The sequence below is a fragment of the Passer montanus genome, unplaced genomic scaffold (assembly GCF_014805655.1).
Source record: "Passer montanus isolate IOZ18808 unplaced genomic scaffold, ASM1480565v1 scaffold127, whole genome shotgun sequence".
Taxonomy (NCBI): domain Eukaryota; kingdom Metazoa; phylum Chordata; class Aves; order Passeriformes; family Passeridae; genus Passer; species Passer montanus.
This window is the reverse complement of record NW_024359499.1, coordinates 177057-199168: the sequence shown is the minus strand read 5'-3', so window position 1 is coordinate 199168 and position 22112 is coordinate 177057. Positions and strand designations below refer to the sequence as shown.

Below are 22112 nucleotides of genomic sequence, written 5' to 3'. Positions count from 1 at the left end.
CAGCATTCCTGTCGGGATGAAGGGCTTGGAGAGGAGAATCCCTGGGGAAGGGCTGCGGGAGCTCTGTGCTGTGCCCACCCCGGCTGTGACCCGCTGACCGCGTGTGCGCTGGGCTGCCCGCAGCAGGGGCTGCTTCTCTCTCCAGAGGATTTGCTCCCTTTTAATCCCCTCTTTCAGGATGAAATCCTGATTGCAGGAGCATCTGTACAGCCTGGCCACCACAGCGAGGGAATGCGGGGAGAGGAGGCTGGGTGCTGGTGATCTCTGCCCCCAGCCCTGGCCATCCCTGTCCTCTTGCTGCCTCCAACGCCTTGTCCCACCCATCCCGCGCTGCCCTGCCCTGTTCAGCCCCGTGGGAAAAGCTGCCGCTGTCCCCTTCCAGCCGCAGGGCAGAAGAGAGGCTTTGGATCCGCAGGGTCCTGCTCTGGTGCTGGAAAAGCACAGACCTGATGGGTCCTCGACGTTTACAGCTCGGGCTGCTGGAAGACATTCCCGGGGCCATCCCGGCTGCCAGGATGCTTTTCCCCAGCTCCTGGAGCCCTGCCGCCTGTCTCTTGGCATGTTGAGGCACCGGGGGAGTGACAGATCCCTGACTGTGTGGCGATGCACAGGCACCTCTCTGGCACATCTCCCTGCTGCTTTCTGCTCGCCGGCATTCCCAGCCCGGCTCTAATCCGCAGGGATGCTCGGGAGCTGCTGGCGGCGCTTGCATAACCCGGGAATGCGCACGTGTGCCTGCGGCCGGGCTGTGCGGAGCCTGAGCCTGCCGGGATCGCACCGGGATCCCAGCGCCAGGCAGAGCACGGCTCCGGGAAGGGCTGGGCTGGAACTGCCGAGGGTTCCCTGTGCTCTGGGGACTGTGGGATGGTCCCAGAGCAAGTGTGGGATGGGGCATGGCAGAGGTTAGTGACGAGGTTTGGGGTGTTGTGACAGATTTGTGGGAGAACTGGTGGGGAGAAGGGTGATCCCAGGGCTGGAGGGATCCCTGGGGAAGGGATGGGGCCAGGGGTGATCCCAGATTGGAGTGGTCCCTAAGAAGGGATGGGGAAGAGGGAACACTGCAGGGCTGGAGTGGCTCCTGGGGAATGGATGGGGCAGGAAGGGGTCTGGGAAGACACTGGGGACCTCAGGCCCTGGGGCAATCCCAGAGCAGGGATGTGGAGCAGGAGTGTGGGGTGGCAGCTGTCTGAGGCAGGTGACAGGCGGGAAAGCAGCTGTTTGTGGGGACAGTGATTCTTTCTCCTTTCCCCTCACTGCAACCTGCCTAGATCCTGTCCCACCGTGGGGGTCTCAACTGCACCAGTGGCACAACCATCCCCACCAATCCCAGGCTACAAACCCCACCAGTGGGGCAGGTTTGGGGAGGGGAGGGAGAGGGAAAACCTGGCTGGGGCAAACAGATGTAGAAGCTCTGGATTTCTCGGAGCTTCAGCTGTCACAGGAGGTTTCACTTGGAGCTGAGCAGAGCATTTGGTTCAGCCTAAGCCTCAATGCTTTGCTTCGGTTTGAAGGGGTTTTATTTGGTAAACCTGAAAATTAAAGTGAAAAAGAATTTCATGCTGTAAAGCAGCTCTCAGCCCCCTCTTGAAATTTGGTTTGTTAATGCTCCATCAAATCCTTCTTGGCTTCTTCCGAAATCCTTTGCCTTTTAAAATTCTTTCCAACAACACTCAACATGGTGTGAATTCATGGCACGTTCCTGCATTTGCATTTCTCACCCTAAGAAATCCCAGCTGCAAAACCTCACTTAGGCCTGGCACCACTGAAGAGACACTGGGAGCAATGGGAGGTGCTCCTGGGCTCACCCAGGTGCCTGGATTTTATTTTTTATGGAAAAGGGAACTCTCCTGCTTCCAAGGGACTCCAAAGTGACTTTCCCTTCCCCTCTATCACAGCCACAAGTGTGATTGTGGCTTTCATCCTGTCTCAGGGGATGTGCTGGGTGTGCAGCATTCCTTTGCATTGCTCTGGGCATGGCTCTTCCTAGCTGGCTGTCACATTCCTGGAGGAAGCAGAGGCAGCAGCAGGAGTTGGTGGCACCTGGTGTATCTCCTGCTGTGCCCCATCCCTCTCAGCTGGGACTCGGGACCTGGGGGTGCCCCATATGCAGCTCGCTGGGGCTCCACATGCTGGACTGAGGCAGCAACCTCTTTCTTTTGGAAGGAAGTTTTGGATGATTCCAGGTCCTGAGGCCATGGCAGAGGCTGGCTGAGGGCCAGGGGACTCATCCTGACTGGCTGTGGCTTTGTGGTGAGTTTTAGCCTGATGGCATGCTCCAAGGTGGGAGCTGCATCCAGGGGACAGTGGGAATGGGAGCGTGCTGGTGGTCTTGACTGGGATGCTTTAGATGCCACTGACCACCTCTGCAGCTGTAGAACAGTTTCTTGTGTCATTGGACATCAAACCAAGTGGGATAAATCTTGAGCTGCTGTGTTCTCCTTGTCCAGAGCATGAGGGAAGCCAGGAATAAATCCCCTCCTGGCCTGGCTGTGCCTCTCCACTGGTTTCTCCACGTTCCCCGCAGTGGTACCCTGGCTGGGTTTGGATGGGAGATGCTGTGCTGGAGGTCCAGCAGTGGGGCTGGAATGCTGGCTCCATCCCATGCTGTCCCTGCTCTCTGCAGGAGTTCGCGACGCTGACGCGGGAGCTCAGCGCCTGCCGGGAGCAGCTCCTGGAGAGGGAGGAGGAGATCTCAGAGCTGAAAGCCGAGCGCAACAACACCCGGGTAAGCCTGGAGGCCCTGCTGGCAGGCCCTCAGTCCTGGGCTGGGGACCCCCGGGGCTGCTGGGCCCGGGCTGGCAGTGACAGCCCCTCTGCTGTGCCCCTGCAGCTCCTGCTGGAGCACCTGGAGTGCCTGGTGTCACGGCACGAGCGCTCCCTCAGGATGACCGTGGTCAAGCGGCAGGCCCAGTCGCCGTCTGGGGTGTCCAGTGAGGTCGAGGTGCTCAAGGCACTCAAGTCACTCTTTGAGCATCACAAGGCGCTGGATGAAAAGGTGGGAAAGCAGTTAGGACCTGTCCTGCTGAGAGCTCCTTCTCCCAACCCTCCACTCCATCCTTGCTACTTTGTATTGTTAAGGTGACATGGGGGCCCTCAGCAGGAAAGTCTCGATATCCCAAAACTGCACTGAGGAGCTGCTAGGGCTGCCCAGTGTATCCTCTGGGCCTGAGGCTGTTGGGGACAGGTCACTCTTACAGGTCACTCTCAGGGTGGTGGCATTTGACACCCCGGGTCAGCCTTCATTGTTTCTCCTCATTCATTCACCTCAAGCATCTCCTTCCTCTACTAGGAGGCCTCTCCAGGCTATTCTGGCCATAGATCTCCAAGAATTGCCTAGCCTGTTTTCTCCAACACAGTTTAACCCCCTGTGATGGGCTGGATGATCCTGAACCTGTGAATCCACCTGAGCCTGGCTGTCAGCCCAACAAACAGGCCTGGGAGTGTGCCTAAATCCTGGACACCCTCATGCTGGGTAAATAACAGCCTTTCCCGTTGTTTCACTCGCCTGCAGGTGAGGGAACGCCTGCGAGCAGCCCTGGAGCGAGTGGCCACCTTGGAGGAGCAGCTCGTGGATGCCCATCGGCAGGTAAGGGGTGCCTGGGCACCTGCTGGGCTGGGAATGCTCCTCATTACCTTTGGGAGTTCACGTGGTGTTTGCATTTGGTCAGGTTTGATGTAAGGCTTTTGCTCTAAAATTGCTGTTTACTTGAAGATTTGTCTGTGCTTAAGGAAACCTTGTAAAGATTCTGAAAACTGTTTGTCTCACAGGTGACATTTCCTTGTTGTTTGCTGTTTGGAATTCATGTCACTGACAAAAACAGTCTGACTCTGAATCATTCCAGGGGGCTGAGGGTGACATGGGATTTGCCCTGATTTGGCAGAGACCCAAACCACACCACTTCAGGCACCTCGTCTTGCATCCCCCATCTTCTTCCCTGCTGGAGTCCTGGGGGTGGGACCTTGCTGTCCCCAATCTCCAGCTATGGTCATCTCAGAATCCCAGACTCATTGGGGTGGGAAGAAACCTTAAAGCTCATCTCGTTCCACCCCCTGCCATGGGCAGGTACACCTTCCACTATCCCAGGTTACCCCAAGCTCTGTCCAACCTGGCCTAGGACACTTCCAGGGATAAAGTGTTCTTGAAGAGACATGAACTCTGTTTTCCTTCCTGGAGTTTGTGCCCAGCCACTAGTCCCAAAAGGAAGGAGCTATTCCTACAGCCTCTGCTGGCCAAATTTTGCTCCTCTTTCCACTTCCCAGGATAAGTGTTAGAGTATTTCCCAGGCTCCCAGACCCCTCTCCTTTCAGGAACCATTCCCCATCCTCCCCTATCAGAGCGGGACACAGTCCTAATGTTTATCCCCTTCTCCTGCTGCACTGGGTTCAGAATCTGTCTGGCTGTAAACCAGTGAAATGAGCTGGGAGGGAGCCTGGGATCCTGGGCTCACCAGGAAAACCTCCCTCAGTGCTGAGCCTTCCCAGCACCTCTGACTTCCTCTGTGTTAGAATCATGGAATCATTAAAGCTGGAAAAGCCTCCAACCTTTGACCAAGCACTCCCATGCCCACTGCCATTGTGAAGTTCCACATCCACTTGTTTTTTCAACACTTCCAGTGATGATGACTCCATCACTGCCCTGGGTAGTTGTGCCAGGGCCTGACCACCCTTTCAGGGAAAAATTTTTTCCTGATGTCCCTCCTGACCCTCTCCTGGCATAGCTTGAGGCCATTTCTTCTTGTTCTGTCCCTTTGTTCCCTGGTAGCAGAGCCTGACTGCCCCCCACCCCGGCTGTCCCCTCCTGTCAGGAGTTGTGCAGAGCCAGAAGGGCTCCCCTGAGCCTCCTTGTCTCCAGGCTGGGCGCCCCAGCTCCCTCAGCCCCTCCTGGTGCTCCAGCCCCTTCCCCAGCTCTGTTCCCTTCCCTAAACACGCTCCAGCCCCTCAATGTCCTTCCTGAACTGAGAGGCCCAGAGCTGCCCCCAGGATTCCAGGTGTGACCCCAGCAGAGCCAGCTCAGGGCTGTTCCTCACCTGCTCCCTCTGGTCCCCCACAGCCATAAGCAGGTCTCTGGCAGGAAGCTGCTGCAGGGCTGGCCTCACCTCCTGCTGTCCCCAGTGCTGAGTCCCTGTTCCATGCAGGTGGCAGCTCTGCAGCAGGGCTCTGCCCGGGAGCCTGCGGCGGGCGAGCGCGATGAGAGGGAGCCCAAGGAACCGGCCCCGAAGCTTCCATGGAAGGTGAGAGCCCAGGAAACCCCTGCTCTGGCCATGCTCAGTGAGGATGTCATTTCTCCAATCTCCCTGCTGCTGGCTCCAGGGTGCTGAAAATCATTTTCCCTCTCCTCTGGGTCCAGCCCCTGGTGGATACAGGCTATTTCTGAGCAGGGTGCACTGAATTTGTGCTTGGGCTTTCTGAGGGGTTCTACTTCCCAGAGATCACAGAATGGTTTGTATGGGAAGAGACCTTAAAGGCTATCTTGTTCCAACCCCCACCATAGGCTGGAAAATCTTCCACCAGATGCTCTGGTAAGCCCTCAGCCATCCCCATTCCATCATTCCCGTAAGAAGCCCCATCCCTGGCTTGTGGAGGCTGTTGATGGAGGTCCCAGAGGCCCCTGTCTCCACTTCCACCCCTTCACTGAGTCCCTGCAGGGCCACATTTCCACTTTGAGTAGCTGCAGGCAGTGCCACAGCCTGGGAGCTTTGGAGCATCCCGATATCCACCTCCCTCTGTGGTGCCTTGCAGCGCCTCTCCAATGGCTCCGTCCACCCGGACGACGAGGCTGGGCGGGTGGTGGAGCTGCAGGAGCTCCTGGAGAAGCAGAATTTTGAAGTGGTCCAGGCCAAGGAGCGAATCTCTGCTTTGGCTGCCAGCGTGGCCGAGCTGGAGGAGGATCTGGGCACTGCCAGGAAGGATCTGATCAAATCTGAGGAGATGAGCAGCAAGTACCAGAGAGACCTCCGAGAGGTGAGTCCCTGTCCCTCTGCACTGTCCAGCCTAGGGCAGAGACCTCAGAGCTGCTTCCACTGGGCTGGGAGGGGATTGGAACTCCTGTTGTGTGCAGGATGTTGTCCAAAAGAGGCCACTGCCTTTGGGAAATTGTCCCCAAGTCCATCAGCAGGACTTCTCTGAGGTTACAGACAGGCTCTCAGGTGTGCTGCACACCTGGGGCAGTGACCTGTGTCCTCTCTAGAAGGTTTTCCTGTGATTGTTTGACTCTCCCTGTGTCACTGTCCCATTCTGCTGTCCCTCATCCCCGTTTCAAGGGGGCTTTTCACACCCCTTAGACTCGGGGTGTCCCAGGCTTGAAGGAGCTGTATGGCCCTGCTATTCCCAAAATGCTGTCACAGAGCAGGCTGTGACAGCCCCATCGCTTCCCCAGGCCCTGGCACAGAAGGAGGACATGGAGGAGAGGATTACCACACTGGAGAAACGGTACCTGGCAGCCCAGCGAGAGGCCACCTCCATCCATGACCTCAATGACAAACTGGAGAATGAGTTGGCCAACAAGGAGTCCCTGCACCGCCAGGTACTGAAACTGGGCCCTGCGTGTCCCCTTGCCCCGGGGACCTGGGGGGAGGAGGGGGTGCTGGGGTGGGACATGCCAGCAGTCACCCCGCTGTCCGGCAGTGCGAGGAGAAGGCGCGGCACCTGCAGGAGCTGCTGGAGCTGGCGGAGCAGAAGCTGCAGCAGACGATGAGGAAGGCAGAGACGCTGCCCGAGGTGGAGGCGGAGCTGGCCCAGCGCATTGCTGCGCTCACCAAGGCAAGTGGCAGGGCTGGGGCCAGGGCTGGAGGGGCCCGACTGGGCTGGAGGGGACGTCAGAGACCGGAGGGAATGGGAGGGAAGGGACTGGAGAGGGAGGGCGGTGCTGGGACCAGGGGGAACTGGGTCTGGCCGCCCCTTGCAGCAATGGAGCCCCTGGCAGCCCAAGGCATCCCACTCTCCTTCCCAGCTGTGGCCTCAATGTGTCCTGAACATGAAGGGTTTGCTCTCTTCCCTCAGCCCCTTTCTCCAAGGTGGGGATGGCCCTGTTGCTGTGGATGCCCTTTGGCTTAGGTGAGACCACTCTAAGATGAGGAGAAAGAGGAAGCACCAGGCTGGATTTTGGAGGGTGCAGGTCTGAGGGAGGAATGGATGTGGCCATCCTTGCGCTTCCTGGGTTCTGGAATGGTGTTTAGGCCCTCACAGGGCACCTCCAGCTCCTGTCACCATGCCAGCAGGGCTGGTTTGGGCTCACAGGGAGCCCTGGCAGGGATACAGGCAGTGGAGAGAGCCCCGCATCCCAAGAAGGACTCAGATGCAGAGATGGACACCAGGATGCAGCAGGGCCCTCATGGCTTTGGGGAACATCATCCGAGAAAGCTGCTCTGCTTTTCCCAGGCAGAAGAGAGGCACGGGAGCATCGAGGAGCACCTCCGGCAGCTGGAGACTCAGCTGGAGGAGAAGAACCAGGAGCTGGCCAGGGTAAGTCCTGATCCTTGCCTTGGTGCCTGGGTACCTGGGCACACCTGGATTGCAGTTCGAGAGCAGGTTGGAAAAACAGCCTGGTTAATCCTTTTCCAACCAGGATCACTTAAATTTGAGCCACACAGGAGCTCATGGCACTCTCTGCTGTGATTTCCTCTTTCCCAGGCATCCAAGACTTGCTGGTAATATTCCACACTTCTCTCTCAGCATCACTCCCTGGGGAAAGCTGCAATCCCAAAAGGTGGAAGGGGAGGCTTCAGCAGCTCTTCCCCTGAGCCTGGATCAGCAGAATGAAAAGGGCAGGGAAGCTGATCTGCTGTGCCCTGAGCTGCACAGTCCATCCTTCAGCTTCTGTACTTCTCAGAAGGGCTGGGCTGTCCATGCAGGAGGCTGTGATGCCCATTTCTTGGGTCACCCAGGTGACATTACACATGTGGCCCTGGGGAAGCCCCCAGGTGTTTTGCCTTAAGACAGATACTTGAAAATCCTGAGACTCAGTATCCAGTGGGGTCTGGAAGGTGCCCCCAGTGTGGGTATTCCTGGCAGACACACAGGAGAAGCTTTCTTGAGGGGCAGGCAGGCATGGTCTCCTTAAATCCTTTTCTCTCCTGTTCATCCCTGGCTGAGAGGTGGCAGAGAGCAGCAGAGCCACCACAAGCTGTAAGAGGTGGATTTGTCCCCAAGCGCTGTGCCAGCTGTGACAGCGCAGCAGGCACAGGAAGGCAGGCGGGCTCTGAGCCCCCCTGGCTGTGACACGGGTGTCACTGTGTCTGTCCAGGCGCGGCAGAGGGAGAAGATGAACGAGGAGCACAACAAGCGGCTCTCGGACACCGTGGACCGGCTGCTGAGCGAGTCCAACGAGCGGCTGCAGCTGCACCTCAAGGAGAGGATGGCAGCCTTGGAGGAGAAGGTACTGCCTGGGGCAGGGGTCCTCTGGGGCTTGAGGGGTCTGCAGGCCCTCTGTGCCTCAGCCATGGCCCAGGGCTGGAAGTGCCTGTGCAGGGCTGGAGAAATGGTAACATGCAAGACATGGCTGTGCTGGGGCTGGTGGAGCACAGGGAACTGCTCTGGTCACCTCACCCAGGGAGACCCCCTCCCCACCACCTCCCACCTCCCACAGTAGCAGGATTTATCCTGCTCCTTTCCCTCACCTCCCTGTGTCTCTGCTGGTGCAGCCCTGATACCACCTTTGCCCAGCTGTCAGAGCAACTCCCAACTTCATTTTGCAGGAAAAATTGCAGTGTTCATCCTGTCACGGTGCCCATCCCTCCACGTGCTGCCTTAAAACTTTCCTGCCCCAAAGTGCAGACTGATTTCCCTTCTCCAAGCCAGGGCAATGTCCATGAGCATCCCCCACCTGACTCCTGGGGAACTGGGTTTCCTTGGAGGAGCTGTGGCTGCCTCAGTGTGAATGGAATTAACTGGGAGCAGCTGGCTCCAAGCAAGGATCCACCCAGAGTGCCAGTGGGAGGTCAGGCCTTGGTGATTCAGCTCTCTCAGGGTTCCTGCCCTCAGCAAGTCAGAGCACACAGGTGTGTCCCCCAGCTGATGCCTCCAGGGCTGACTCTGTCCCCCCCATGTTGCTCTGCTCCTCCTGTCCTCAACCATATGTGGCTATGCCAGCATGTCCAGTTATTCAGCAGATTTGTCTGGATAAAGAGCAGGACCCAACCTGCAGGGATGAGTCCAAATCCCACCCCAGCAAGCAACAGGGACCAGAGTGGTGACACGTTTTGAAGGGCATTGCCTGCTCCCCAGTCTGGTGCCAGCACTTGCCCACCCTGAGAGTTTATCCAGGTCTTTCATGCACAAAAATGATCCTGTTTTGCTGCCAGCACTTACCAAAAATGAGCACTGGTTCAGGCAGTTACAAACACTCCAGGGGAGGTTTGGACAGATAGTAGAAAAAAAATGTTCAAGGAAATAATTATAGCATTGTAATAGACTGCCCAGGACAGTGGTGGAGTCACCATCCCTGGAAGCGTTGCAAAAACATGGATGTGACACTTGGGGTCATGGTTTAGCTATGAACACAGCAGTGCTGGGGGGAATGGTTTCGCTCAGTCTTAGAGGGCTTTTCCAACCTTAAGAATCCCATGATTCTGTGATTCTATAAGCACATCTCCTTTCCCCCCTGCCTACTCCCTAGCTTAGATGTAAGGGACATTTTTCCCTTTGATCTAGCTGCTCGAGGAGTTGTTCTCTCAGACATATTTCCTAATCTTCAAGCCCTCCATGGCCATGCTCAGCCCCAGAGCGGGGCAGGAGTTGAGTTGTGGTCACCCTGCTTGAGAGGCAGGAGCTTTGCAGAGGAGACCTGTGCACAGGCAGGTGAGGAGTAGCCCAGGGAGCCTTTTCCAGGTGTTCACTACACAGGAATTCAACACTGGCCATTCCTGGGAGGCCACGTGGCCATTTCCTAAATGGTCTCTCTTTTCTTTCCTGTTTTTGTTCCCTTTTTATTTTATTTTTGGTTTTTCTTAAAGAATACATTGTTACAAGAGCTGGAAAATACCCAAAAGCAGATAGAGGAACACCAGCATGACAAGGTAAATGCGGCTGCAAGGACCTGACCCAGTGATGGCATTGCCTCACTCCCAACCCCCGGCTAGGGGCACTTGCTTCTCCAAAAATGCCCCAGTTTGGAGCAGAGCACCCCGCAGCAGGAGGCCACACACTCACCACGCAGTAGCTGGATGGAAGCTGCCACCCCCCTCCCTGGAGAGCCCCGGGTCAGTTCCCTACCATCCATGTTCCTGCCACACTCATCCACCCCTGAGCCCTCTGGGTGCAGTGGTGAGAGCAGGCTGGCTTCACCCGTGCCTGGAGGAGGGCTCAGGCAGCCACATCCCCTTGGCCCCCGAGGCTTTCTCAGCCTGGGGGTGATCTGCCCCGTGCCTAGCTTGCAGAGGCCCCGCAGGTCTTCACACCCTGCTCTCAGATGAAGCACGTCGTCAGCATCTGCATGCACCCCTAGTGGCCTTGCTAGAAAGCTGGGGGGACGTGGCTTTTTGGAGCAGTGAGAACTTTTGGGATGTGCTGCATGTCTCATGCATGGTTTTGGGGGATCAGCGGGGCTGCTTTTCCCCTTGCCTGCAGGGAGCATGTGTGCTTATTCCTTGTGCTTCCCAGCCATGGCTGCTCAGGTCTGGGCAGGGCAGAGCTTGGGGATTTGCATGACACTGCTGGCACTTTACCCACCATGGCTCAGCCTGTTTGTCCCCCAGACAGGATCCTGCTGTGCTTGGGAGATCCCTTCTCCCCTCCCTCCCTGTCCATCTGCAGCTCCCCCTGGCATCTCTGAGCACGGGGTGTGGGCACAGCTTCCCCATGGGGATGGGGCTGGGAGCAGGAGGCACAGGGCCAGCAGCAAGTTTGGCTGGGGGGTCCCTCACTGCCAACCCCTTGCCAAGGGAACACACGTGCAGTCTGGAGAAGAACCAGACCATCCAAGTGGGACCTGTTTTCCTTCATCTCCCAAAGCAGCATTCCTTGAGCACCTGTCTGTCCTGGTCCTCCCTCCCCAGCACCCTCATTCCCTGTGCCTGCATGAGCTGTTTCTCTACTGATACGTCCAAGATGCTTTAAACCTGGGGTAGGGATCTGTAAAGGGAATGTAAGCATGGCAGTAGCCAAGGATGTGGATTGCCCCAAACCTGGCAGCTCTCCAGAGCAAACCCAAGCCCTGCCTGTCTCGTCCCCCCAAACAGCGGCGTTTGTCTGACGAGATCGACAAGCTGAGGCTGGAGGTGGATCAGCTCAAGACGAGGAGTGGGACGTTTGTGGAGAGCGTGCACACCAGGTAAGTGCCAGGGCAAACCTCTGCACCCCTGGCTTTGGGGGCAGTTTGCTTTGGGGGGCCCAAAGTGGTGCTGGCATTGGGTGTTCCTGGCTCCCCAAGCTTCAGTGCTGGGCTGCAGGGTCCTCATGGCAGGGTCAGCTCCAGCCGTGCTGTCCCACCATGGATCTGTCCTGGGGTGGGACATGGACTCTTGAGAATAGCCCAGCCCAACTGAATGGCCCCAAATTTGTTCTTGTTTTTCTGCACAAGTGGCTTAGGACTTATTTTGCTCTGAAAGCTGGATATTCACCAGAGGACTTTTCCACTGTGGACTACAGGGGTTGGGCTGGGGCAGAAGGAGGAATTGCTTTGGAGCTGTTGCAGGCAAAGGAGAGTGAAGCCCCTCTTTCTCCAATGCAATGGTCCTCCCACACCCTTTCATTTAAAGTCAGCTGGGATGTGGGGACATCCCAGCCCAGGGCACCAGGAGCAGAGGTGAGTCCATCAGGTTCAGCCTCCAGCACTGACCAGGATACCCAGAGCTGCTCCAGGAAAATGGAGGTGAAAAAGGAGGGTGACAGCATAACAACGCCAGCTGGGATGCCACACCCTGCCCTGAGCACTTCCAGCATGGGTTCAAGGCAGCAAGGGGGCACTGGGAGCAACCAGTGAAGAAAATTCCCTTTTTAGCAAGGCTGGAAAAGATGGGAAGGAGCTGGTGTAACCAGCCTTGGACCTGTCAGCAGAAAGAATGCCTGGAGACCTTGTGTCTGTCATGGAAAAGATGGGAAGGAGCTGATGTAACCAGCCTTGGACCTGTCAGCAGAAAGAAGGCCTGGAGACCATGTGTCTGTCATGGAGAGAAAAAAATGGGGAGAGTGAGGAAGATCCTTTAAGGATGAAGGAGAGCTGAGTGCTGGAGCAGAGTCTGGAGCCTGTGTGGGACCTCTTCGAATGGGTCTGTAAGAGCAGGATGGACAATTTGGTGATCTTCTATATCTCTCAGGTGAAAAATCAGCAGAAATCTTGCGTTGCAGAATGATCCCCCAGCTGAAATGTCAGCTTTTGTCTAAGCTGGTTTTATCTGGGTAGCAGCTTGTCAGCAGCTCTGAAATCCCTGGAACTTCACTTGTGCCTTTGTCTGACACACCGGGCTGGCCCAGCCATGCTGCTCGTGGTGCTGATTTTGTCTCCAGGCCTGCATCTGCCTGACCGCCAGGCCTGACCTGATTCTGTATCCAGGCCTGCAAACCAGGCCCACCAAGGTGCAAAACCACAATCTGCCTGGAGCTGCTGCTTTTATCACCTTAAATTCACCTTAAATTAAACAAGCCTTGAGTCTCCAGTGGCACTGCATGTGGGTAGTAATCACCCTGTGCCCAGGAATGTGTCTTGCTCAGCTCCATGGTTGGGTCTTCAGGGCCAAGAGGAACAACCGAGCAAAGTGGAGACATGGAGTGAGCACCACGAGTGGCTCAAAGTGTCCTCCTGTCAGGCTGCTGCCTTGATCTGCCTGGTACGGGACTCACCAGGGCCTGGTCCCAAGCACCAGCCCTGGCAAGGAGGAGGAGGGGGAAGAAGTCCCAGCTGGTTCCTGCTGGGAGATCCCAACAATGCTCATGTCCTCACACCTGGAAGATGTTTCAGGTGGAATTTTATTCATTGAAATTGCAGAATCATTAAGGTTGGAAGAGTCCTCCAAGGTCATCAGGTCCAACCTTCACCCAAGTACCAGCATTTCCACTAAATCACATCACAAAGTGCCTCATCTACCGTTTTTTGAACACTTCCAGGGGTAGGAACTCCACCACTGCTCTGGGCAGCCTGTGCCAGGGCCTGAGCACCCTTTCCATTAAGAAATTTTTCCCAATATCCAACCTGAACCTTCCCTTGAGGCCATTTCCCCTCGTCTGTCACTCACTGCCTGGGAGAAGAGACTGACCCTCATCAGGTTATTTTCTCATGAAAATACTGGAATAAACATAAAAAGGACAAGAGCTCCCTGGCTGGCTCCTGCTGGGTACGTGAGGATGGAGAAGACACAAGCTGTGTTGGGACATTCCAGCTGCTCTGGAGAGGGCCTGTTCAGGAGGGGGCTGCTCAGCCCTGGCTCCACAGCAGCCCCCCAGTGCAGGGGCTTTGGGGCAGAACTGGCTGGATGCCCCGATGGGTGCACATAGAAGGGGGAGGGAGCAGCAGGGGAAGGCCCAGGGCTGAACTTCTGACAGTCTGGGAAAGTTGGGAGTCTCCAGAGCTCAGAGAAGTCTCCAGAGCTCAGAGATCTTTGAAGGCTGCAGATTCCTCAGAAGGGGCAGCTTCAATCTCTGCTCTCTGTGAGCAGGGACAGGACCCAGGGAGCAGCTGGAGCTGTGTCAGGGGAGATTGAGGCTGGATATCAGGAAAGGTTCTTCCCCAGAGGGTGCTGGCACTGCCCAGGCTCCCCAGGGAATGGGCACAGCCCCGAGGCTGCCAGAGCTCCAGGAGTGTTTGGACAGCACTGCCAGGGATGCCCAGGGTGGGATTGTTGGGGTGTCTGTGCAGGACCAGGAGCTGGACTTTTTTGTTGTGAGTTTCTTCCAGCTCAGAATATTCTGTGATTCAATTATTCTGTGAGAGATTCTGTGAGTGCATTTCCAGGTCTCCTGTGGGGGAATGGGGCACCTTTTTCCAGGATGCACCATGCATCCTTTCGTGCCAACCAGGCAAACATTGCTGGGATGGGCATCCTGCAGTGGTCTCCTCCTCCTGCTCCTCCTCCTCCTCCTCTGTTCCAAGAAGCCTGGGCTGCAAGGGGAGCAGCCTGAGGGTGAGGGTGTCCTGCACAGAGCAATGTCCCCCACAGGGCTCTTTTTTCCAGGTCCCACATGGGCAGTGCCACTGACCTGCGCTTCCCGCTGGGAGCCGTGGTCCACGCCCCGGCCGAGCCCTTCGGAGCAGCTCCGGGGCTGCCCCGGGCACAGAAGGGACGATTCAGTGCCCGGAGAGAGGAGCCAGCCAAGGTAAACCCTGTGCACCCTTGCGTTAGGGTCTGCTCCTGCCCTGCATCCTGGGATTAGAGTCAGACCTGGAGACTTGGGGCAGTTTCCTTCTCCCGGTGCATTGATGGGGGAGCATCGGAAGGGTTTCTCCTTGGGGTCATGTTGAGATAGAATTCCTGCATGGAGATCGCCAGTCTGGCTTTCGGAGACGTGGGAATGCTGTGTAAGACTGTGGCCCTTGTTCCCCCAGGACTGGGAGCAGGCCCAGGCAGGTGGGGTCCTGGCCACGGGGCCTCACGCCTTCGACAGCGACCCCGACATCTCCGACGTGGACGAGGATGACCGTGAGACGCTGTTCAGCTCCATGGATGTGCTCTCTCCTGGTGGGCACTCAGATGCCCAGACATTGGCCATGATGCTTCAGGAGCAGCTGGATGCCATCAACGAAGAGATCAGGTATGACCATGGCCAAAACCCAACACTGCCTTGTGCAGAAATGGCTCCAGGGGAACAACAAATAGCCAGAAGGCTCTGCTGACCTAAAATTGGGGCCTTGGTGTGTCTTCAGCCAGGGAAGTGGCTCCAGGACATCCAGCCACAGGGCTTGGTCCTTCCTGCCATGCCTCCCTGTCCCTCAGCTGCACCAGTGCTGGCTCAGAGGGTATTATTTCAAACAATCATATTTCATATCCTTGATGGATATTAAAAGGAATCAGGGTGTCTCAGCTCTGGTTTTGATGGATCCTGATGGATCTTGCTGCCATTCCTGGAGACTGGGGGTTGAGGCACAGGACCAAGGTGCATTTCCCCAGGACAGAGGTTCTGTGTCCCTGGGAAGGTGGGGACCCAGGAGCCCTGAGCCCTGCTGCTTCCCCAGGATGATCCAGGAGGAGAAGGAATCCACGGAGCTCCGTGCAGAGGAGCTGGAGACGCGGGTCACGAGCGGCAGCATGGAGGGCCTGAACCTCACCCAGCTGTGCAAGAGGGCCTCCATCCCCACCTCGCTGACAGCCCTGTCCCTGGCCAGCTCGTCCCCTCCGCTCAGCGGCCGCTCCACGCCCAAGCTCAGCTCGCGCAGCGCCGCGCAGGACCTGGACCGCATGGGGATCATGACGTTGGTGAGGAGCCGGGAGGGGCGGCCGGGGGCCCGGCTGTGAGGTGGGAGCGATGCCCGGTGTCCACACGGGCCTGTGGGGGGTGTGGGACAACGGGGTGCCCGTGTTTGCTGTCTCCAGGCTGGCAGCCTGGCCCCGGGACTGCTCTGGGGGGGTGCTCCATTAACTGCCCCCCTTTCTGTGTCTCTCTCGCTTTCCCCCTTGCAATCAGCCCAGCGACTTGAGGAAGCACCGGAGGAAACTGCTAGTGAGTGGCTCCCATCCCGTTGGTTTTTGTCCAAGCCCTTTTTCCAGCCTGCTCCTGGCTTTGTCCACACCAGGTCAGGGTGCAGCAGGCGCGGGATGGAGCTGGGGACCCCAGGGATTCAGCAGGAGGATCATGGGGATCCTGAAAGGTGCTTGGACATGTTCCCGCCGGCAGCCTGGGGGGTCTGGCAGGACATGGGGAGGTTCAGAAAGCCACTGGGTCCTCAAACATTGTGTCCCCTCTGGCAATAGGGTGTCCTTGGGACATTCCCATCTGTGCTCCTCAGAGTCCTCTGATGAGGGCCAGCAGCTTCTGTCCCCACACCTTGACCTAGATCGTGGGGCTGCATCCTCTCACCCCCCATTCCCAGGATCTCAGCCATACTGCCACATCCTCCCCATCCGCTTGGGCATCTGGAACCATTGCCAGAGCTCTCATTCAGGCCATTCCTGGAGCATGGCAAAGCCCCAGGACTCTGGTGGCTCTTTTGGCCATGCCTCCATGGAGCAAGAGAGAGGCAGGCAGCAGGGCAAGGATGGAGCTGGGGTCTGGCCTCCCACCCTCACAGCCTCTCCGCTTGTTCAGTCACCCGCAGCTCGGGACGAGAGCCGGGAGGACAAAACCACCATCAAGTGTGAGACATCCCCGCCCTCCTCACCCAGGACCCTGCGGCTGGAGAAGCTCGGCCACCCTGCTCTGAGTCAGGAGGATGGCAGGAGGTATGTGGAGCCCTTGGCATCTCTGTTGGTTTGAGGATATTCCTGGGGCACACGTGGGTTGGGTGGGCTGGGGTTTGCCATGTGCCCTGCTCAAGAATAACCTAAAGGCTTTGCACTTTGTCTCCCTCTTCCATACCCAGCTCACTGGAGGACCAGGCTAGCAATCCCAGCAGCAGCCAGGACTCCTTGCACAAGGGCTCCAAGAGGAAGGGGATCAAATCCTCCATCGGGCGCCTGTTTGGGAAGAAAGAGAAGGGTCGTTTCAACCAGCTGAGCCGAGAAGGGGCCACGGGGCAGGGTCCGTGAGCAGCCCTGTCCCTGTCTGTGCCAGGCCCTACACAGCCTCTGGCTCTGTCTGCCATTGAGGTGCTGTCGGGGTGACAGGGAGGGGCAGGGACACCCCTGCTGGTGTGGGGATGCTGGGGCCATGGCAGCTTCAGGGAAGTTGGAGCTTGGTGTTTTCTGCTCTTGACATTTCTGGCCTAAGCATGGTGTCACCTTAATGCTCTGTCAGAGCTGGGGTGTGGACAGTGACCTCCTGTCCCTGTATCTCGTCTTTAATGTCCCCAAATCTTCTTCCCTTCCCATGGATTTTGGAGAGCCCTTTGGTAGGAGCTGCTTTTCCACTCCCAAATCCTTTACTACTTCCATGTTGAGCATTGATGGACTCAATGATCTTTCTGTGCCTCTTCCAGAAGGGGCTGTTCTGTGATTTTGGGGTTCTGGGACTTGGAAATAAGAGGGATGGCAGGAAGGGGTCTGCTTGGGCTTCCCAGGGATGCAGGGTGGCCATGGGGGTGGGTTGCAAAGGGCCTCACCTCTTGTACTGTCACTGTGTGTCCCCCTGGCATGGGGATGGTGACAATGTCCACAGTGGCCCCGTGGGAGGTCACACTGACTCGGGGACATCACACTGACCTGAGGGTGTCTTGCTTGCCCAACAGTGCTGCTGACTGACGTGGAGGGGGGCATCCAGGACCCCCTGGGATTGGGCAAGCTGGGGGCTCAGGCTGAGAAGGATCGGCGCCTACGGAAGAAGTGAGTGAACTTCCTTCCCTATCCCAGCAAGAAACTGATCTGCTGGGAAGCCATGGCCCAGGACTAGGAATTGCTGGGAAATCTCATCATCACCCTCCCTTGGGCTTTGTTACTTCCTTCACAGCTTTGTATCCAGCTGCTTCCTGCTGCTCGGGGTGTGCTCCCTTCAAAGAACTCTCCCTTCCACACAAGTCCCCCATAAATTACTCTTCTGCTTCTGTTCCTGCCAGGCATGAACTCCTGGAAGAGGCTCGGAGGAAAGGATTGCCCTTTGCCCACTGGGATGGCCCCACTGTTGTGTCCTGGCTGGAGGTGCGTGCCCATGGATTGTCCCCATGATGTCCCCACAGGTCTGTGTGTGCCACCATGTCCCACCACATGGCTGGGGCCTGCAAATCCTGGCAGAGCAGAGGAGGTCTCTGCATCCCTCACAGGGACTGTGGAATTGTGGTTTGAGTAGAGCTTTGGGTTTGAGCATAAGTCTGATGAGGAGTGGCTGAGGGAGCTGGGAAAGGGCTCAGCCTGGAGAAAAGGAGGCTCAGGGGGGACCTTCTGACTCTGCACAACTCCCTGATAGTAGGGGGCACCTGGGGGAGGTTGGGCTCTGCTCCCAGGGAACAGGGACAGGACAAGAGGAAATGGCCTCACACTGTGCCAGGGGAGGTTCAGGTTGGATATTGGGAAAAAGGTCTTCAGTGAAAGGGTGGTCAGGCTGTGGCACAACTGCCCAGGCAGTGGTGGGGTCACCATCCCTGGAAGTGTTCAAAAGATGTGTGGATGTAGCATTTGGGAGATGGGTAGGTGGTGAACATGGCAGTGCTGGGGGAATGGCTGAAGTGATCTTAGAGGGCTTTTCTAACTTTAATTATTCCATGAAGAGCTCCATGGTTGCTCCTTCCCTGTGCTGTGTCCATCAGGCACAGGGATGGGGGCTGCCCACAGGCCACCTCTGCAAGGTATAACCAAGCCAAGAATCCCACATGGACATTCAGCTTCAATAGTGGGCTCTAGAGAGGGTGGCCTTGCCCCTGGCACGGGAGCCAGGGTGGCAGCGCCAGGCAGTCACTGCTGTCCCTGTCCCCAGCTCTGGGTGGGGATGCCAGCCTGGTACGTGGCTGCGTGCCGGGCCAACGTCAAGAGCGGGGCCATCATGTCAGCCCTGTCGGACACCGAGATCCAGCGGGAGATCGGCATCAGCAACGCCCTGCACCGCCTCAAGCTGCGCCTGGCCATCCAGGAGATGGTGTCCCTCACCAGCCCCTCGGCGCCGCCCACGTCCCGCACGGTGAGTGCTCCCTGCACGCCCGACCCCCCAGGGGCCGGACGGCTCCTTGCCCTCCTTGCCCTCCTTGCCCTGGGGATCACTGTGGCAAGCGTGGCCATGGAGGGGGTGATGTCCCCTCATGGACTGGTCAAACCACTGGACACTCATCCCCCAGCACAAATGGGGGAGCGTGAAGCTTTTTCTGGTTTCAAGGCTCCTGCCACTCACATGGGGTTGTCAGCAGGAGGCCAACCCTGAAAGAGTAGGACTCAAGGCCTGGCTGCCCTGGAGAGGATAAAACTCCATCCAAAGAGCAGAAATCCAAACATTCCTGATGAACAGGGCCAGCCTGGTTGTACACAGCCTCTTTCCCAATCATTTCAACACAAGCCTTTTCCATCTGAAATTCTTGGGGCAACTCAGAGCAAATGTAGATCCCTGCCCTTGGTAGGATGGAGGGATTGTGTCTTTTGCTGGTCCCCAAAGGCCTCGAGGGGTTAATGGTGGCCAAGTAATGCAAAGACACATCTGTAGATTTGCAGCTGGCAGAAGGAAGGCTGCTATGTCCCTCTCAGATGGCTGTGTCTAGGTTACAGTTGATGGGGACAGGCCTGCAGGCTCCTTGAGAATCACACTAAAGTGGAAAGGGAGATGAATGAAGGTCCTTGGTCTGCTCTCTGTGTCTGCATGGACATCCCAGGGTCCCCTTGAGCAGTGAGGTGTCACCAGGTTGAGCTGCAAGGATGGGGGGTGTTCCCAGGACAGCTCCAGCCTACAGTGGTCTGATCCTCCACCAGCCTGAGCCAGGCTTGGTTCCAGCATAGTTGGTGCTGACAGAGGCTGGACATGAGCCCAGGTGTGCTCAGGTGGGCAGAAAGGCCAAGGGCACCTGGGCTGGCCCAGCACTGTGGTGGCAGCAGGCCCAGGGCAGTCCCCATCCCCTGTGCTGGCACTGCTGGGGTCATACCTGGAATCCTGGGGGTGTTCTGGGCACTTCATGACAACAGAGACCTGGATGGGCTGGAACGTGTCCAGGGAAGGGAACAGAGCTGGGGAAGGGGCTGGAGCACCAGGGGTGGCTGAGGGAGCTGGGAAAGGGGCTCAGCCTGGAGAAAAGGAGGCTCAGGGGGAACCTTGTGGCTCTGCACAACTCCTGACAGGAGGGGGCACCTGGGGGGGGTAGGGCTCTGCTCCCAGGGAACAGGGACAGGACAAGAGGAAACGGTATTAAACTGTGCCCGGGGTGGTTCAGGTTGGATACTGGGGAAAAGTTATTCAGTGAAAGGGTGCTCAGGCCCTGACACAACTGCCCACGGCAGTGGTGGGGTCACCATTCCTGGAAGTGTTCAAAATATGAGTGGAGTTGCACTTGAGGACAATAGTTTAGTGCTGAAGATGGTGGTGGTGCTGGCTTGGGGGTTGGACTTGATGATATTTCAGCCTTAATGATTCTGTGATTCCATGACTCCATGGTGGTTGTAAACTGAGGCCATGTTTGCTCTGACCCCTCTGCTCTTTTCCCTGCAGTCCTCTGGAAATGTTTGGGTCACCCATGAGGAGATGGAGAACATGGCAACTTCCACCAAGACGGTGAGGCTGGGCAGCCCCCAGGGTCTTGGGGGAAGCCCCCGGGGTGTCGGGGTCTGAGCAGCTCCAGGTGTGTTAACCCAGAGGGAAGGGGTTCCTTCACATGTCAGCTCTTGGACAGCACCCTGCAGCTCTTTAGAAACCCTCTTTCAACCTTTAATATCCCAGCAATTTCTAAAACCCCATCAGATTTTTTTTTTCCCTTGTGGATATCACTGGGTTTCCAGAGCAGCCTGGCTGTTTGGGAGTTAAAGACAAAACCCAGGAGTGATCTCAAGACATATGAGATCCCTGGGTCATTCTGCACCCAAGTCATGGTCTAATCCCCCACTGACCTCAGCATACCCAAATATTGTCCCCACCATGTGTCCGTGACACAGCTGACAGCTTGGGGTCCCTTGCAGGGATATGTCCATGCTCCCCAAAGCTCTGGCTGCTTTGGAGAGATGGAGCCACGCTCCCTTCTCTGCAGCCTGATCACCCCTATCTGTGTCTCAGTGCAGGGCAGCATTTCAGATTTGGGTGGGAATTGTGTGTCCAAGGCCAGGTTGATGCACACTGGGATAGTGGAAGGTGTCCCTGCCCATGGCAGGGGGGGAATACCCTGTGCAGGGCCACCAGGTACTGACTCCACTGTCCTTTCTGTTGACATGCTGCGTGTGTCACACTTAGGACACAGAGGAAGGCAGCTGGGCACAGGTGAGGTCCCCGGGTCACTCTTGTCCGTGGGCGGTGCATGGAGTGGTTGGGGGGGAGCTGGACATCCCAGGGGATGTTTGGGGCATTGATGTTCACCAAGGCCTTGGAGGCGTTACCTGCACCCCGTGGCTGCTCCTCTGGGCCATCTCCCAGGTACAGGATGTCCTCCTGGGCCCTTCTCTGCTCCAGGCAGTGTCTTTTCCTGAGACCTCTGTGAGATCCAGAGCCTGTGTTAAGAACTCCCACCTGTGTGATCACCCTGCATGCAGGCAGGATTTGAGCTGCACATTTGCTTTTCACCTATTTTGTAGCCCCAAGTCCATACAGATGATTTTTATGAACCAAAAAGGTAGGAGGAAATAGTCCTGCTTGGATCCATCTCTTCTGGTTTTATCCCTCTCAAATGTTTTACTTTCCTTCTGGTGGATTTTAATTCATTTTTGGACCAAAATCAATTTGCAGTGGGAGTGAATGGGTAGGGTTTTTTTTCCCAAAACTGACCTTGTTTTTTGTTTTGAATTCATAAAATAGAGATTCTTAAAGTATAGATTCTTAAAAATGAGCTGAGAATGCACTGGAAGCTATTTCTCACTTATTTTGTCTTTCAATGAGTGTGCTTTTTCCAGAGGCAGCTGCTCATAAAGTCCAGTTATCCCTTGCCATTGCTTTTGCCTCCTGGAGGGACATGAGTAGGACACAGACCATGGCCAACAGGACTGTTCCCTCCAGCTCCTTCAGTATCACCCAGGGCTGACTCCTCTGGCCTGGCTTTAGCTTCAGGACAGTGACCCTCCTGGGCTGTCACTGATCTGGGATTCTGCAGCTCCACCAAGCCCTGGGTTCTCCCCAGCTTCTCCATGTGCTTCTCTGCAGACATTGGCCTACGGGGACATGAACCACGAGTGGATTGGGAACGAGTGGCTGCCCAGCCTGGGTCTGCCCCAGTACCGCAGCTACTTCATGGAATGCCTGGTGGACGCGCGCATGCTGGACCACCTCACCAAGAAGGACCTGAGGGTGCACCTGAAGATGGTGGACAGCTTCCACCGGTGAGGCCTGGCCCTCAGAGCTCCTCAGCGTGCATGTGGAGCAGAGGAGGGGGGGATTTGAGGGATTCTCCCCTGTCTTGAGCAGCCCTGGATGGCTCTTCCAGGCTGGACTCACCACCCTGAGCTGGGGCAGGTCTTAAGGGCAAGAGTTCTCCTTCACCTCACTCCCTG

At 56.9% G+C, this 22112-nt stretch overlaps 1 protein-coding gene across 3 annotated transcripts in view; it reads left to right on the top strand.

Annotated features, from left to right (window-relative positions):
- PPFIA4 (PTPRF interacting protein alpha 4) overlaps positions 1-22112 on the top strand; it is a 58541-nt gene that overhangs the window by 31137 nt on the left and 5292 nt on the right. Inside the window, exons 3-25 of one of the 3 annotated variants that reach the window (XM_039698545.1) lie at positions 2624-2725; positions 2831-2995; positions 3512-3586; positions 5136-5231; positions 5740-5961; positions 6377-6523; positions 6625-6759; positions 7378-7461; positions 8243-8374; positions 9951-10013; positions 11175-11266; positions 14103-14244; positions 14474-14679; positions 15101-15341; positions 15550-15585; positions 16171-16304; positions 16445-16602; positions 17249-17342; positions 17573-17654; positions 18427-18627; positions 20134-20196; positions 20866-20892; positions 21766-21941. In XM_039698545.1, the coding sequence (XP_039554479.1) occupies positions 2624-2725; positions 2831-2995; positions 3512-3586; positions 5136-5231; positions 5740-5961; positions 6377-6523; positions 6625-6759; positions 7378-7461; positions 8243-8374; positions 9951-10013; positions 11175-11266; positions 14103-14244; positions 14474-14679; positions 15101-15341; positions 15550-15585; positions 16171-16304; positions 16445-16602; positions 17249-17342; positions 17573-17654; positions 18427-18627; positions 20134-20196; positions 20866-20892; positions 21766-21941 (2873 nt within the window). The remainder of the gene's footprint in view (positions 1-2623; positions 2726-2830; positions 2996-3511; positions 3587-5135; positions 5232-5739; positions 5962-6376; positions 6524-6624; positions 6760-7377; positions 7462-8242; positions 8375-9950; positions 10014-11174; positions 11267-14102; positions 14245-14473; positions 14680-15100; positions 15342-15549; positions 15586-16170; positions 16305-16444; positions 16603-17248; positions 17343-17572; positions 17655-18426; positions 18628-20133; positions 20197-20865; positions 20893-21765; positions 21942-22112) is intronic. The other 2 variants (XM_039698547.1, XM_039698546.1) reach the window with 2 other exon arrangements.